We start from the raw sequence: 16,838 nt of genomic DNA, 5'->3' as shown, positions 1-16,838 counted from the left end.
TGCCAACACCTTAATTTCAGACTTCCAGCCTCCAGAACCTAAGACAGCAAGTCTGTGTTGTTTCAAGCCACCCAGCGTACGGCGATTTCTTCCAGGGGCCGCAGGAAGCAAATACAGCCCTGAAGTGGGCAGGAGGGCAGGCGAACCGTGTGGGCACCTGGAGGGAGAAGTTTCCAGGGAGAAGAATCATTAAGTCAGGGTCGTGTATGGCCAGTGGAGGGAAGTAGTGTGAGGTCACAGGTCACAGGTCACAGATAAGGGAGGCTGGCAGGGGGCAGGTGACAGCGGCCTTCCAGGCCACAGTGAGGCCTCGAACCTCTGGCCCTGGGTCAGATGGGAAACTCCGGGCCGAGTTTCGGCCTGAGTGAACAAAATGCAAGGATAGAGGGGCCACCAACCAAGATGGGAAAGGCTGCAGGTGGGGCCCGTTTCAGGCGGTAAATCTGGACCTGGAGTCTGGACGTGGGAAGCTGAGAAGCCCCGGGGCATCCGCAGGACTGTGCCGGGGGAGGGGAGGTGGGCTGGGGCAGGACTCCGGGCTTGCCAGAACTGGGCTGGAGGGGACCCTCCTCTGGGAACCGTGAGCGTAAACAGCAGTGTTTCAAGCGCCCTGCAGGGTGGTGAGAGCAGACACACAGGAAGAGGGGCAGGGCTGGAGGGAGGACCGTGGCCTCCAGGGCGCACGGGTCCTGGATGAGCCCGCAAAGGGAACAGAAGGGCGGCGGCGGCGGCCTGGGGGTAGATCTGAAAAGCAGCAAGAGGAAGGGGCTCCCAGGGGAGCACAGGGTGCCCACAGGGGAGTGAGCGATGAAGACTGGTGCTGTGGGATCATCGGGGGCTGTCCAGGGCCCGGGGGGCGGCCACAGCACCTTGGAAAAGGAGGAGAGGGAGTGTGGCCCTGGGCAGGGGCGGCTCTAAGGGAGAAACGGTGCAGGGGGAGCCTGTGCACATGCTGATGGGAGCACTCTCAAGGACGGAAGAGAGGAGGAGGATGCAGGAGTGAGGGGCACAGTGAGGAAAAGTGCCCTCCAGGGGGGTGCCCTCCACGGGGGTGCCCAGGCCTGGGGGGCTCAGTAGTTGAGCGTCTGCCTTAAGCTCAGGGCGTGACCCCAGGGTCCTGGGATCGAGTCCCACGTCGGGCTCCCTGCCTGGAGTCTGCTTCTGCCTCTGCCTGTGTCTCTGCCTCTCTCTCTCCGTGTCTCTCATGAATAAATAAAAAATTAGAAAAAAAAAAAGAAAGAAAAGAAAGAAACCCATCAGGCCTATTTGCAGGGACTGGGACAGGCATACAAATGTGCTCCATATACCCTATATCTTAGTACTTAAAAGTTATAAATGAAGCCAAGCACACACATTGTTGAATAAAACATGTCCCACCCTCCTACCTTAACAGGTATACCTTCCAAATAATCCAGAAGCCCACGTCTGGATTTAGAAGCCAAGGGCTCCTTGGAGGGCTGTTCGGGGCGTGACGGCCCAGCCCCACTGGCCTTCTCTGCTCCCCACCTGTGTCTGTCTCTCACTGGGGTTGACATATGGGCACCTGCCCAGCCACAGGTCCACGCTCCGACCGTACCGCCCACTGAAGGCATCCTGGTCACAAGGTGCCTGCCCTGGGGGTCCACGCTGGTGGCATGGTGTGCTTTGGGAGGGTGGACCCAGCGCAGAGGCCCACGCAGGTTCTTTGGGCACAGAATTCTTCATCTCCGGATCTGGGAGTGTGCTCTGGAGGTGGGGCCCTGTGACCTTCCCACTCCCAAGAAGGGGCACAGTGGGGTGAGGGCCAGTGGAGGGTGTGGCTCCCGGTGTGGGGGGGTTTGCTGGGAGGCTCAAGATGAGATCAGAACCCCAAGTCAAGGGGCGACTGGGTGGCTCAGTGGTTGCGCATCTGCCTTCGGCTCAGGTCGTGATCCCGGGGTCCTGGGATCGAGTCCCACATCGGGCTTCGTGCAGGGAGCCTGCTTCTCCCTCTGCCTCTCTCTCTGTGTCTCTCATGAATAAATGAATAAAATCTTAAAAAAAAAAAAGGACCCCAAGTCAAGGATGAGCACAGTGCCCGGCACATAGCAAGTGCTCCATAAAAGGCAGCTACTTTATTTTTATTGTTTCTAGTCGTTAGGAACAGGATGAGGCATCTCCACCCTCAGGCCTCGGGCCACACACACCAGATCCTGGGCTCGCAGTCAACCTCCCCTGCGGCCCCCCAGGCACTGCTCTCACCCTCACACTGCTTGGCTGCTTCCTTCTAGAAAGCCCTCCTTCCTCCAGTCATTAGGTAAGTTTCTGGTCCGTCTTCAGTGGTCAAATGTTTCCTCCTCGAAGGAGTCTGCCTTGACCCGTCCCCTTCCACCCGGCCAGGTGAGCCGGTCTCCCGTGCCCGCCCTCGCTGGGCCTGCAGGGCCTGGTAGGAAGCAGGCTCCTGTCCCAACCCATGGATCCTGGACGCCCCGGGGCAGGACTCTGCTTCGTCGGCTCTGCCCAGCCTGACCGGCAGCCAAGCACCCAACTGATTGCTGAGCTGAGGAATTTAACTTGCTGTTCAGAAGTCCCTGCTGGAATGTTCCATTGAGATAAGCAAGGGTGAAGGTTCTGAGGCAAGGCAGGCGACCCTTTCTGCTTATCTCAAAGGCCTTAGGAGATAAGAACATTCTGGAAGGTGTCCCTAGGCCGTCTCTCACTCTGAGTCTGGTCCATAACCACGGCTCCATAAGGAAGCCCAAGGAGGAAGGGGAAGCTCCTCTTCCCCACAGGTCCCCAGATGGGTCACGGGGCCACTCCTCTAGGGAAGGAGAGGTGGGAACCATCCGGGGCGCCCTGGTGGCCTCTTCACTGGTCGCTTGGGGGTGTGGGTTCTGGGCAGGTTGTTGGCAGTTTCCACAGCTACCTTGATAACTGCTTCGAAAATCTCAGAAATGTGTCTGTGGCAGCGGGTCAGGCGTTTTGCCACGTGACCCCAGCCAGGCCAATGGGTGGCAGGGCACCAAAGGCTGGTCTGCAGGGGAAGGAGCCCGCGGGCTGGGGCTGTCTCGGGGAGCAGAGGGCCCCTCGCACCGGGGATACCGGACCCGAGACTGGAAAGTCAGCTGGCAGGTTGGCAGGGGTCCTGCAGAGAGTCTCCTGACACTCGAGGGGCGCTCAGACCAGACAGTCCCCAGGGGCCCTCCCGGATTCAGAATTCTAGGATTTTGAATTCCTTCCAAAAGGCACACGTGCGGCTGTGAACGGGTGTCCTCGTATATGTGGCCTGATAAAGTGGCACAGCAAGGGTTCTCTCTGTTAATGCCAACGCGGGAAAGTTGATAAAATGCCAAGAGAGAAAGCTAAAACGTTGGCGAGGCTCTATCGGGATCGTATTAACGGTGGTCACATTAGCAAATTGCTTAGGTACCATTTTTGCCTAATTTCCATGACAGGCAGCGTGATCCTGGCCTGCACGATGCTGTACACAGTGGGGTTATGGGCAGAAAGGGCTCCACGTGTTGATCCTCCCCGTCAGGGACTTTCTCTGCGCCTGGGCCTGACGGGATGTCCGTGTGGGAATGCGTCTTCAGAATTGTTGATTGATTAATTGATTGATTTTATTTGAGAGCAAGAGCACATGAGCATGGGGAGGGGCAGAGGGAGAGGGAGAAGCAGGCTCCCTGCTGAGCAGAGTCTGACGTGGGGCTCGATCCCAGGACCCTGGGATCATGACCTGAGCCGAAGGCAGATGCTTAACCCACTGAGCCACCCAGCCCCCCACCCCCACCCCATCTTCAGATTTAAACACGAGTGTGCAGGTTTCTCTCTCTTGGTGGATGTCTCTGTGGTGAGAGCATCTTACAGAGATAAAAGGGACATTTGGGATGCTCTGGTGAGGAATAGATGTGGAGGGGTCCTGACCCGGTCGTGACCGGGGAGCTCCCTGTGGGAGGAACTGCAGGCTGTAGGAGAAAGACTCAGCCAGGGTAGGAACCATGCAGATAAAAGGCCCTGTGGGGTGGGAAGGGGCCAGGTTGTTTGGGGTTGGACTGAACCCCGGGGCTGGCAGGTGGTTCCCCACCATCCACCAGCAGTGTGCCAGTGGGGAGCTTTCCCCCTGGGTCAGCTGGGCAGGGTGTGGGCTTTAGCTCAGGCACTAGGGTGAGCAGGGTTCTAGTATGGCTTTCAGGACGGCTGACCCGTGGTGTCCACCCCTGCCCCCGAGGGTGCCCAGGGCTGCAGATAAGATGGATGTCACTCTCGATTTAGGTTGTGTCATATGGCAAAGGTGAAGGGGTTTTTGCAGACGTGATTAAGGCCCCTCATCAGTTGACTTTGAGTTAGTGAAACGGGACTAACTCACCTCATCAGGCGAGCCCTTTCTTTTTTTTTTTTTTTTTTAATTTTTATTTATTTATGATAGTCACACAGAGAGAGAAAGAGAGAGAGAGAGAGGCAGAGACACAGGCAGAGGGAGAAGCAGGCTCCATGCACCGGGAGCCCGACGTGGGATTCGATCCCGGGTCTCCAGGATCGCGCCTTGGGCCAAAGGCAGGCGCCAAACCGCTGCGCCACCCAGGGATCCCAGGCGAGCCCTTTCTAAGAGGGTCTGGAAGCAGACAGACTTCCCTGCTGGCCTTGAAAGGGTGAGCTGGCGGGTGTGAGCGGCCCTGTGAGGGGCCACGTGACAAGGACCTGCAGGTGGGCTGTAAGAACCGCGGGGGACCCCGGGAGACCCCCAGCTGGAGAACAGGATCTCAGTCCTACAACAGCGGGAGCTGATGCTGCCCACGACCAGCTGGGAAAGGACCTTGGATTCCAGAGAGCCTGGCCACAGCCTGTGCGACCCTCAGTAGAGGATCCAGGAAGCTGTGTCCCCACCCCCGACCCGAGGACCCTGTGTTCCACACCAGGCATGAAGACGCGGCTCTGAGCCTCCCATGGGACCCTCAGTAATAAAATCTCCGGGCAGCTGGGGAGTCATGTGGGAGCTGAACGGACTCCGAAAATCTCTTCTCGGCCGGCCTGGCTTTCACATGCACGTCTGACTGCAGGCACAAAGCCCCGGTTTGGATGCCAGATGCTGGCCATTAACCATCTCGTCCCGTCCCTGGCATTTACAGCTCCCTCTCGTCCTGCGCCCCATTCCCCCAACCTGCGGGAAGGTGGGTGCTTCACCGTGAGTGGGGCGAAGCCCATCCACGTTGAAACAGAAAAACGCACTCATCTATTTCAAAACTGGACCCTCCATTGTACGGGCTAGTGGCAGAGCGTTACCTGTCTGCAGGTGGGGGACTGAGGATGCCATTCGCAAGGGGGGAGAGCTCCTGAGTCTCCGAGTGCAGGGCGGCGCCGGGCCAAGCTTGCTGGTGGGATTCAGGGAGGTGGCCACGGCCTAGAGGGAAGGACCGTGTGGAGGAGGCAGCCCTCAGCCCCCAAGGTGGTGTGGGTGCAGCAGAGAGAAGCTGGTCCTGAAGGGGTGGTGGGACGGACATCCCCATGGAACCCAGTGCAGAGCCCCCCATCTCGGCAGAGCCCAGTGTGGAGCTCCCCATCCCCGCAGAGTCCAGCGCAGAGTTCCCCCATCCCTGTGCTCTCCATCCTGGCAGAGCCTCCCATCCCTGCGGAGCCCAGCGTGGAGCACCCCATCCCGGCGTTCCCCATCCCCGTGGAGCCCCCATCCCTGTGGAGCCCAGAGCTAAGCCCCCATCCCCGCGGAACCCAGCACGGAGACCCCCAACACAAGACCTCAGGGCCCCAGGGTGGCGGTTGGGGCGGGTGGGAACCCGGGAGGAGTGTCCCCCTGAGGCAGCTCCGGGGACAGGAGACCCCTGGGCCTGTCCTGCGGCGGGTCTTCCCATCCCGGGAGGAGCCGCAGGGTGGAGGCAAACCCGGGAGGGCTCATCCAGGGAACAGCCCATCCAGCCACAGCTTCCAGCCAGGACCCAGGTGTCCGAGGCCGGGACCCCAGGACCCCAGGACCCCAGGACCTCAGGACCCCAGGACTGGCGCGCCCTGGCTTGCCTCTGGCTCTGGGCACAGGGCCGCACAAGAGCAGGCTCCGGGAATAAATTCATTTGGCCAAAATACATCCTTTTTTTCCTGGGCTTGGAGTTTTCAGTGCAACAAAGATCTGTGTTGCTCCCAGGAAGGAGCCGAGGGGAAACCTTAGGCTCTGAGATGAGAGGCAGACATGAAGCTGAGACACTCCCTGGAGCGGGTGACCCCCAACCACCAGATGGGAGTCTGTCTGGCTTCCCCGGGGCGCCGGGTGCTCCTGTGGCGGCAGCGTCTTTCCAGTCCAGCCTCCTCGCCCCGCCCTGTCCCAGGTGACACATGACCACTGTGGACTTTGCCCGGGAGCCTCCCCTGGACTGGAGGAGGAGACCTGACCTGGGGACTGGGGGGCGGGGGACGGGGTGGGGGTGGGGAGAGGGCCTCCCTGGGGCCAGAGCTGCTGCTGCTCCTTACCTGTTTCCTGTGGAGCAGAACCTCTGCGGCCCGGCCACCACCATCCCCGCCAGCTCGTGGGGGGAAGCAGACCTTGCCCCCGAGGCCACAGGAGGGAGAAAGGGGACACAGGGGGGGGTCCTGCAGGACCCTGTGATGACAAGTTGTCAGGCTTCCCGGAGGTGATCGAGCCCGGGGAACGCGTGAGTCATTGTTTTAATTTCTGTGCACTTTGCAGAGTGTGTGGGAATGTGTGTGTGTGCATATGCAGGTGCTCGTGACTGCGTGTGTGTGTGTGTGTGTGTCTATATGTGTTTGTTTCTGTGCCTATATGTGTCTGTGTATCTCTGTGTGTCTCTATACTTCTGTGTGTGTCTCTGTGTGGACATGTATGCACCCGTGTGAGCGTGTGTCTGTGTTTGCATGTACATGTATGCACGTGTGTGTCTCTGTGGTCACGTATGCATGCGTGTGTCTCTGGATACATGCATGTATGTGTGTGTGTCTGTGGGCACACGTATACACACGTGTATGTGTATGTCTGTCTGTACCTCTGTCCTCGTGCACATAATCAAGAGGGCAAAGTGTAGGGTGGAGGGTTTGTTCCCCCCGGGGCCGGACGCGCCCTTGTTGGGATCCCCCGTGGCAGGCTGGGTCAGGTTCCCGGAAGGAGATGTTTGTTTACACAGTGGCTTTTGGAAAAAGTCCAGCTCCAGGCCTCGCCTGTGAACTGCGGGCGGGGGAAAGGAGCCCCTCCAGGGATCGGTCTGGGATGGATCAGGATGCTGTTAGCCCCACTAATCTCGGTGTCCCGCACGCCCCGGGGCAAGGAGGACAGCACCGTAGACCCTTCCCTGAAACGCTCCCCCCTCCACCCACCCCGTGGAAGGACTGGTTTGGATTTGCGATCCTTTCTTTTTCCCTTTGGTGGAAAGGAGATGAGCTGGTAAAAAATCATAAAAAGCTCCAAATGAAGATGCTACAGAGGGTGTCGCTTCCCCCTAACCGCGACTGTCCCCATCCCGAAGACAGCTTTGTATTTAGAAAGACTTCAGATAACCCCCTCTTGATTAAATTCTAGAGGCAGGGTCAGAAGTCACATTTTCAATTTTCTCCCAGAATAGAGGGCTCTAGCCTCTGATTATTAGAAGCTTTCAACATGTAATCACACAAAAAGGTAAACACAATAGTGCTTTCTGTAGTCTAATATATTACTGAGAGACAATTATGACCAAGAAAAAAATCCAGTATCTGGGAAATGGCTTAGCAAAGTGGAAAAGCTGTAGGAATGAATGTTTTGTGGTCATTAAACATATTACGTTGAATGCATTAGAACACAAGCAGCTATGCGGAAAGCTGATTTTTATGAATATTGGGTTTTTTTTTGCGTATTGATTTTTTAAAGGTAGGATGCATGATGTTATGTTAGAGCTATGGGTTTTGGTTTGTTTGTTTTTAGGATTCATAGCAAAAAAAAAAAAAAAAAAAACCAACAAGAAAAGAGGCAAAATGCCTTTCCTGGATATATTAAGGGTGTGGGATTATGGGTGATTTAATTTTTTTTTCATGCTGACAACAACGTGTTTATACTTATAGCAAAATACTATTTTTAAACAAAAAGATGTATCGTTGCCAGAGGGACAACGTGCTGGAACGTGGTATCGTAGGAGTGGTGTGTTCACTCATAGTCCACCTGTTTTGATTGATTCAGACATGTCTTGGGCTAAAGATTTTCTAGCCTTAAGAGCTTTATTATTCCGAGCGCATAAATAGCAAAGAGAACCTGAGGGGGTATCTTTGAACACTCGAGAGTGCATCGCTGTGGGTGTGTTAGGACTTTGTGCAAAATCACAGCACAAATCAATGGGCCAACTGCTTCTAAGCAGGAGCCTTAGGCACTTCTGGCTTGAAACGACGTAATAGCTTGGGCTGCCGCAGAGAGCTGGGACGGTCCATCCTTACGGGGGTTTCTTCTTTGTAGCGTGGTTGAGCCGCACTTGACATCCAACGCCCTGTAAGTTCGAGAGGCACACGGTGTGGATTTGGCACGTCGATACGTCACGACGTGATGACCGCGCGCTGTTAGCTGCCGCCCCATGCCCCATCCTGCCTCATCCTCACTGTGTCTTTCTGGCACTGACGACATTTAAGATCTACCGTCTCAGGGCCCTCCTGAGAGTATGTAACTCAGTAGCGCGGGCTCTGACCCCCCGCTGTACGTCAGATGCCCGGAACCTGCTCGTCTCCGAACTGGGAGTTTGCACCCTTTCACTGGTCTCTTCCCTTCTCTGCGCCCAGCCTTGGATAACCAGCATTCTACTCTGTTTCTCTGAGTTTGGGGAAAAAAGAAAGAAAGGAAAGAAAGAAAGAAAGAAAGAAAGAAAGAAAGAAAGAAAGAAAGAAAGAAAGAGAAAGGAAGGAAGGAAGGAAGGAAGGAAGGAAGGAAGGAAGGAAGGAAGAAAGAAAGAAAGAAAAAGAAAGAAAGAAAGAAAGAAAGAAAGAAAGAAAGAAAGAAAGAAAGAAAGAAAGAAAGAAAGAAGAGCAGTTTCTAAGTTAGGGTGTGCTGTTGAGCTGACTGCCGTGGGCCAGGAGCCAGGCTGGGGGCGCCCCGGGGGGCCACCGCACCTCTGCTCTCCCCGTGGGAAGCGCGTGCTGGCGCTCTCTGCAAGTGGCTGGGACCGCGCTAGTGCCCCGGGAAGCCAGTGTGAACGTGAACGCGGCCTGCTCTGGCTTCGGATTCTGTACCTTTGTCTGAGAAAGGCTGCCGGCCTCTCCGTAAAGTGGGGGGTGCGGTAACCCCGGGACCCCTGGAGGTGTCTAGACCGGCAGCCTGTGTGGCCTGAGCCGGACAGGGTTGCGTGAGCATGTCCGTCCCACTCCTCCACTGTGAGGCGTGGGCACCTGCACCCTCACGGCCTCCTCCAAGCATCTGTGCAAGGTGACAACCTTAAAGCAAAAGCGTTCAGCTTTCCTTGGCCGCTCAGGGCTGAGCCACCTGCATGGAGCGGCTCCCGGAGCCCACGGGACGTGCTTCCTCTGCTCGGCCTTCCTGCAGGTACCCCGGTTCCCTGCGAGGCAAGCTGCCTGGGGTTTGGCTGGCCGTGCAAACCGTGTGTTGGAAACGGCATGTCCCCCCGACTATGGCTTTTTGCTGAGCCACTCCTGAGTGTGCTCAGGAAATGTTTATTGAGCACCTACTATGTGATCAATGAGTATCATCCTTGCCCTCATGAGACGTTACAGCCTGGTGCGTGTGAGATGATCTTAATAAGATAATTGTGTAAAGTGGGTCTCATGAGAGGTTACAGTCCAGCAAGAGACATAAGTCGTTAAAAAATAGTTCTATGAGTTAAGGCAGTTAAAAACCAGGATCATTTCCATCAAGAAGAGGGACGGGGGACCGCAGGCAGCATGATGGCATAGACTATTTTTTTTAAGATTTTATTTATTTATTCATGAGAGACACAGAGAGAGAGAGAGGCAGAGACACAGGCAGAGGGAGAAGCAGGCTCCATGCAGGGAGCCCGATGCAGGACTCGATCCCGGGACCCCAGGATCACGTCCTGGGCTGAAGGTGGTGCTAAACCGCTGGGCCACCCAGGCTGCCCGATGGCAGAGACTTTTATCTATTTTATTAACTGCTGTGATGGGGACTGGGTATCAACAGGGTTGATCGGGTGATCAGGGGTGGCAGCCGTGGCAGGAGGTTTGTGTCAGTAGGACAGAGAGGCCGGAGCAGATCCAGCAGCTTCCGCGGCAGCCGGCAGCTCCCCAGTGTCCGCTTCAGAAAAACACCAATGGAAAACTTAAAACACTTCATCTCTCTAATCCCCTGGGAAACATCAGGCATTGACCCTGTAAGCATCATGCATGATGGCGAATCTCGCATAAGCAGGGGTTCCTCACGCCTTCCGACGACTCCGGCTCTGCTGTGTCGGGCCCCCTGTCCCCGAGGGCCAGCGGCAGCCCCGCATCCTTCTCTCAGACCCTGTAACTCCCTGGTCACTTCCCTTCTAGAACAGTCTCCTTAGTTGTTTAGGACTCAGCCCTGCTGGTTCTGGGACTTTGATCCCGAGCTGGCTCCTTCCCCTCTCATCCCTGCAGGCAGACCAGACGGGGGACAGCTGCGGCGGAGGGAGGGTGGGGGTGGGGACCCGGTTTGCTGCTCTCTCTGTTCCTCTTGGAAATTCCCTCCTTTCCTCCATCCCCGTCACCCGTGGGGCCCCCCTCCTGCCTGCACTGAGTGAGGAGGGAGAGGGGACCGTTCCGGGACTGCCTGCCCCGGGGGAAATTTCGATGTCTTTTAGGGGAAGGTTTTCTTCCTACAAGTGACCCAGACCATGAACAGAGACAAAGTGGTGACATTCGAACGTCACCAGTCTGCTCCCAGTGGAACAGTGGCTCTGGAAACAGTCTTCAGGGACCCCTAGCATCACCACCCCATGCGCTTGGCCATCGTTTGCCCCCTGACGAAATGCAGAGCACACTCAGGAAGCATCCTTGCCAAAAGATAGCTTTTTTTTCCTTTTTTAAAGATTTTGTTTATTTATTCATGAGACACACAGAGAGAAAGAGAGGCAGAGACACAGGCAGAGGGAGAAGCAGGCTCCCTGCAGAGAGGCCGACGTGGGACTCGATCCCAGGACCCCGGGGTCACACCGTGGGCCGAAGGCAGACGCTCCACTGCTGAGCCCCCCAGGCGCCCCGATAGCCTGTGTCTGATCAGACTTCTGTTCTAACCACCGAGCTACAGCAAATACAGGGTTCATGGGACGTGGTAACAACAGGGAAACAATCAGCGAAATCCGGATCGCAGAGTTGCAGGACAGTCTGATCTCTCGAACAAATTGATTACAAAGGGGGAAAAAAAAAGACTCCCTGCCTATAGACCGAGATTTGCAGATGGAGCAACAGGATGTCCGGGGTTTGCTTCACGCCAGTCTTCGGTGGACGGGGGCTTGGGGGTGTGGGTGAAACCAGGTCGGCCACAGCTCATTATTGTGGAAGCTCCGGGGGTGCATGGGGCCCCCTGGGACGGCCTCCATCCCCTCCATTACAGAAATCTTCTGTAACAAAAAATATGCAGGATTTACCCAAATTTGTTTTGATCCCAGAGCTGTTTTTCTCCACGGCTTATCCCTACGGGGGCTGAGGCTTTAGATCTAGTGGGAAAGACTGAGGTTTTGAGGTCCTTGAAACACGGACTTTGTCTTCAGATAGATGCTTTCAAAATACCTGCTCTGACCCACGAGCCGCCACGGAGAGAGCATGTTGCCTCTCGGGTGATTCTGGTGCTTTTTGGAATAAGTAATAGATTTTTTTTTTTTTTAAGTGAGAAGTAATGGCGTGAGGGCAGCAGGCCAATAGGGTAACTAGCACACAACGGTTATTTTCAGGGTATGTAGCGCCTAGGGTGCCGTGGGTCCCGCCGGGCACCTTTAGGACGCTTCCCAAGCGCGGCTCACAGCACACCTGCCACCCAGGCACTGCTCACCCCACCCTGCAGGTGAGGAGACGGGGCGCGGAGTGGGGCAGGGGAGCCGCCCAGGCCGCCAGCCTCTGACGCTGAGCTCCCTTCTCTGCCTCCCACCGGGGAAGCGGGGCCCCGGGGGTGAAGCCGCTAAGATTGGCGACAGACGTTCAACCCCCTGCACGTGTTGTCTCTTTGCAGGGCATGGCGCAGGCGGGAGGGGTCCCCTGCCCTGGGGCTGCCCCGGGCCAGCCCTGCGTGTTCAAGCTGGTGCTCTTGGGAAGCGGCTCCGTGGGCAAGTCCAGCTTGGCTCTCCGGTACGTGAAGAATGACTTCAAGAGCATCCTGCCCACCGTGGGATGTAAGTGACGCGGGACAGCGCGCCCCTTGTCAACCGCCCCGACGTAGGGCGGTTCCCACTGTCCCCCGGAGCCCGGGGTTGCGCCCAGTACTGCAAGGAGGGGATGAGGCCCACCTTGGTCAGACACGCGTGGAATCCAGAGCTCAGCCCGGTGTCAGCTTAGCGGGAGGGTGCAGGGGGCAGAGGTTCAGGGGCGGGACCTCGGGCCCCCAGGGGCTGGTGTGAGGGGTGGTGAGGGGGGCCTTCCTCAGCTGCCCGACAAGCTGGCCTCTCACCCTGCCTGCCAAAGCCGCTCCCCTGGGTCGTTTACTGAAGAGTGGCTCCCTTTCTGCCTGGTCTCAGTTTACCACCTGGCCTGGACTGGGGCAGGGGGTCGCGATCGCAGGGAGGGAAGACCGACGTGGGACTCGATTAAAGTCCACGCTTACTGCGCTTGTTAAAGAGGTGACGTGTCGTGGCTCTCAGGGGGAAAGGGTCTTTGGAGCATCTGCTGGGCTGTTGGCCTCTTCACATCCTGCCTGGGGCTGGAAATCCTGTTTTCCACCGAAAATAGAGAAATTCAACATGTGCGCTCCATGCCAACGCTCCTGGTGGGTGGCCAGCACGGCGAAAGAAGGATCCCACCCCCGGAGCCAGAACTTTGGCTTCAGACTTGGACTCCGCCACGGATGAGCCTTCCGCTTAGCACTTTGTTGAGTCCACTCATTCACTCATTCATTCATTCATTCATTCACTACCTTCTTCACTCATGTAGCAAGTACCTGCTGGGCATGGCCTCTGCCCAGGCCTGCACTAGGTGTGGAAGATTCTAGAAGATGCCAGGCTCACTGGACCTAGACACACAATGCTAAATTTGATGTGTGCATTAATTAGCCAGCTCCTCGGGAGCCCTCCAGTCTTCTCCGGAGGGTGATTCCCAGGAGTGCCCGGGGGCTATGGGGGCTGCGGGGATCTGCTAGGCCCAGACCCCCAGCACTAGTGGTGAGCCTGGCAGGGGAGGGGTGAGGGGCTGGTTCCAGGATGGGGAGCTCGGGGAGAGCTAGTAAAGCCAGAGGTTGGGGCTGGCTGAGGGGGCGCAGGGCGACCGTCTCCATCAGCGGAAAAGTGACACGACTCAGCCACGATACTGGACTTAAAAAAAAACAAAAAAACAAAAACAACAACACAACAAAGTGCTAAGTCTGGTGTCAGGGGGGCTTCCATTGAGAGCAGAGACCATAGAAGGGGGCCTGGCCCAGCGGGGATTTCGAGGGCTGTGCACCTGCGTGTGAACTGTGTGAAGCTGGTGTGAACCAGGTGTGAACCGGTGATGCGGAGCCGAGCTGAGGAAGAGAGACAGCAGCTTCCAGGCCAGGCAGCTCTTTGGGGTCACATGGAAGATGAGGGCCTGCAACCTAGGGCTCGAAGGGCTCTGCTTGATTTTGCAAATGAGGTTTTCCAGGAACAGGGCCTGCGCCCGCATTTGCACGTCCTGCGGGCTGCTTTCAGGCCCAGGCCGCAGCTGAGCAGTTGCAACTGTGAGGGCTTGTCCTGCGAAGCCACAAATATTTACTGAAGACCCTTTGCCAGAAACATTCAGGACCCCCTGTTCCAGCGGTCAGCGGGAGGGCGCCAGTCCCCTGAGAGGCAGTGGGCGGCCACTGTTCGGGCTCCAGCGGGAGGGGCCGGGATGGTGGTGTGGACACACGGCGGGCCGGACACTTGGCTCCGTGGGATCCGCCCTCGCTGGGTCCAAGGTGGGGGGCTGCAACTGGGACCCTCCCTGGGGGGCCGGAGGGCCCGACACCCAGAGTCAGCGGGGCCCGAGGAGAGTGCAGGTGCTCTGTGTGGATGGGAAGGTCCCTAACTTTCCCAGGACAGGCAGACGGCGCTCCCCAGCCTGCGGTAGCTACCGGGACAGTGGGTGAGGGCCTGTCCTGCCCACAGAACCCTGCACTGGTCCTTCAGCAGGTCAGGGATGTAGCTGTCACCCTCCCCCGCTCGCTTCAGAGGTTCTGCTAGGCTCAGGAGGTGGATGGAGCCTGGGCCCAGGTCGGAGTGGGGGGGTCATTGCTTGAAGGGCAGGCCTGGGTGTGCTCTCTCCACTTACGGTCCTCTGCCTGGCCCCCGGACCACCCTCATCCTCCGGGGCAGCTTTGGCTGCCCTCCCCGCCTCCTTCCCCAAGCCAGGCTTAGGGCCCTGCCTTGGCATCAGGGCTGGTGCTTTGGGTCTGCTTCCTGCCCACCATCCCCGGCGTGCGTGCCTGTGTGGGCAGATTAGCACCGAGCCACAACCCTCTAGCTGAGTTTGGCGATCCTTTATTCAAGCAGCTGCCAACCGTGCTGCTGGAGCCTATGTACTGAGCACCTACTAGGTGCCGGCAACTGTGCTGGATGCTGGGGACGAAGAGGTGAAAAGCCCTCCTTTGTCCCGAGGAGCTAAATCCCATGTGGAAATGCTGGCTTCGTCCACTTACCTCTCAGGGTCTCCCTCCTGCGCCTTAAGATGCCACAACCTGTGGCGGTGGATTTTACAATTAGTACATCATTATAAAAATTAATAATTTTAATATCAGGCAGGTAATTATTTTGTTATTATAATGCATTTATCAGTACATTATATTCTATATTATTTAGTAGTTATTATGCTATTACAGTTATGACATCATTACATATTGTTATAAAGGTCGATATTCCCACTTTTTCAGATGAGGAGAGAGAGTAAGACCCTTCCTTTCGTTTGTGTAGATGCAGTCTGTGTTGTTCAAAATCCCCCTGAAGGCAGACGCTTCCATTTCTTGTTTCTATGCGTGGCATCGGCTCAATTTCTGGCTTTTTGAAAAAAAAAAAAAATTCTGGCTTTTTGTTGTGGCTCCAGTGAGCAGAGGAGCTGGATGCGGGGCTCACCTCCCCCTCGGCAGGTGGCTGGGGCAGTAAAGGAGGGGGCGCGTGCCTGGGCCGTGGGCCCCAGAGACTCTCAGTGAATATGAGCCGAATGACCTACATGTGGGTAAACGGCTTGTTCTCTCACCTTGACGTTGGCCCCTGTGGCGCGGGGACATAGGCACCTCCCTGCTGTGGGCTCTCCGTGCGAGGCTGGCCCGAGGCCGCTGAAGGCTCAGGTTCCCTTCCCCTGTTACCGCTCAAGGTCATCACCTGCCACCCCCGTCCAGTCCTGAGAGCAGGGCTGGGAGCAGGGGTCGGCCTGTCCCGGGTGGTGCTGCCTTCAAGCTAAGTCCGGCCTTCAGGAGGGTGGGGGTCGCTGGGTCCCCGCCAGGGGGTCTGGGTCCGTTGGAGACCCTGTGCGGTGGCCCCGCAGCCGAGGACTGCGCAGGCCCTGGGCTCTGCCCTCCAGAACAGTGCGTGAGCCAGGACGGTGTTCCAGCCGCCTCGGGGCACGACCCCGTCCAGCCGGGGGTGCCGGAGTCAGAGTCATAATTGGGACAGACCACCCCGTGTCCCCGACGCAGGGCCAGAGTGGGAGTCCCAAGTGAGCGCGGCCTCCTGGGGGTCAGCCTGCTGGGGGACACCAGGGAAGCCTTGGAACTCCCGGCCAAGCCCAGCCACCCCCGGCCACCACGGAGGCCCCGGTCCCACGGCAGCCGAGGGCCCAGCAGGGGAGGTGAAAGCTCCAAGCAGAGTGCTGCGAGCGGCGCGGGGGCCGGAGCCACAGGGAGCTCCCCAAGGCCCCGCTGGGCTCCCCACAGACCCCTCGCCCTGGGGTCCCCAGGGGCCAGAGCCCGGGGAATCTGGTCCATTTCCCAGGGCCTCAGGGCCCTAGTGACGTCTTTTGGAGAAATGGTGACATCTAGTGCTCGAGTGCGTATTTGCTGGTTGGTGGCCGCCCCGCGTGGGGAGGGCGAGGCAGCCCAGCGGCCACCATCACCTTCCTGCTCAGCCTCCCTGGCTGAAGCCCTGGGGGGCCCGAGAGGCGCTGTATCCATTTCACGCTCCCTCCAACCGGGACTGTTTATACTCTCTCTCTCTCTCTCTCTCTCTTTTTAAAGATTTTATTTATTTATTCTCTGAGAGAGGCACAGACATAGGCAGAGGGAGAAGCAGGCTCCATGCGGGAAGCCCGATGCGGGACTTGATCCTGGGACCCGGGGATCACGCCCTGGGCCAAGGGCAGATGCTGAGCCCCCAGGGGCCTCCCTGCATGTACTTATTAAGCAGGGGTGGGAACGAGTCCAAGCACCCTCCAAGGGGTGGCCCCGGGGGCGACAGGTGAGAACACAGAAGTCTACGTGTGCCATTGGGTGTGCGAGGAGTGCCCAGAGGCTGCCAGAGACGGGTCCTTGGAAGGGAGCGGGGGCCCAGCGGCCACCCTTGGAGGCAGCAGATAGGTGGGAGGACGAGTGATGCCAAGCAGGGACCGTGGAGAAGGGAGGTTGGCAGGGAGAGGGTCCACGAGGCCAGAAGGTTAGCAGGATGCAGGAGGGAGTTGGGGGGGAGCCGGGGTGACGGTGAGCACCTCCCTGCACGGTTGGTCTGGCCTCTGAGAGGCCGATGGGGCAGGGGTGTGGATGGTTCTAGAGGCCCCCGGGGCTCAGCTGCATCTCTGGAAGCCCGCGGGGACACGCGGGACCCGTGGTTGTCAGAGGCCCCCTCCACGTC

At 57.7% G+C, this 16,838-nt stretch overlaps 1 protein-coding gene and 1 long non-coding RNA gene across 5 annotated transcripts in view; one reads left to right on the top strand and one right to left on the bottom strand.

The window, feature by feature from the left end:
- RAB17 (RAB17, member RAS oncogene family) overlaps positions 1–16,838 on the top strand; it is a 39,428-nt gene that overhangs the window by 11,327 nt on the left and 11,263 nt on the right. For 2 of the 4 annotated variants that reach the window (XM_077869352.1, XM_077869355.1), the window contains exons 1-2: positions 6,380–6,614; positions 12,083–12,242. In XM_077869352.1, coding sequence (XP_077725478.1) covers positions 12,086–12,242 — 157 coding nt within the window. In that variant the 5' untranslated portion in view covers positions 6,380–6,614; positions 12,083–12,085. Of the gene's footprint in view, positions 1–6,379; positions 6,615–11,807; positions 11,918–12,082; positions 12,243–16,838 lie in introns of those variants that run through there. The other 2 variants (XM_077869354.1, XM_077869353.1) reach the window with 2 other exon arrangements.
- On the bottom strand, positions 10,923–15,989 carry LOC144296290 (uncharacterized). The gene is made up of 3 exons (XR_013363458.1): positions 15,253–15,989; positions 12,671–12,775; positions 10,923–11,477 (listed from the first exon to the last, which is right to left on the bottom strand). It is a non-coding gene; the product is annotated as an uncharacterized LOC144296290 (long non-coding RNA).

This window comes from Canis aureus, chromosome 24, assembly GCF_053574225.1.
Source record: "Canis aureus isolate CA01 chromosome 24, VMU_Caureus_v.1.0, whole genome shotgun sequence".
NCBI lineage: Eukaryota > Metazoa > Chordata > Mammalia > Carnivora > Canidae > Canis > Canis aureus.
Note: the sequence above shows the minus strand (reverse complement) of the source record. Positions and strands in the feature narration are given on the sequence as shown.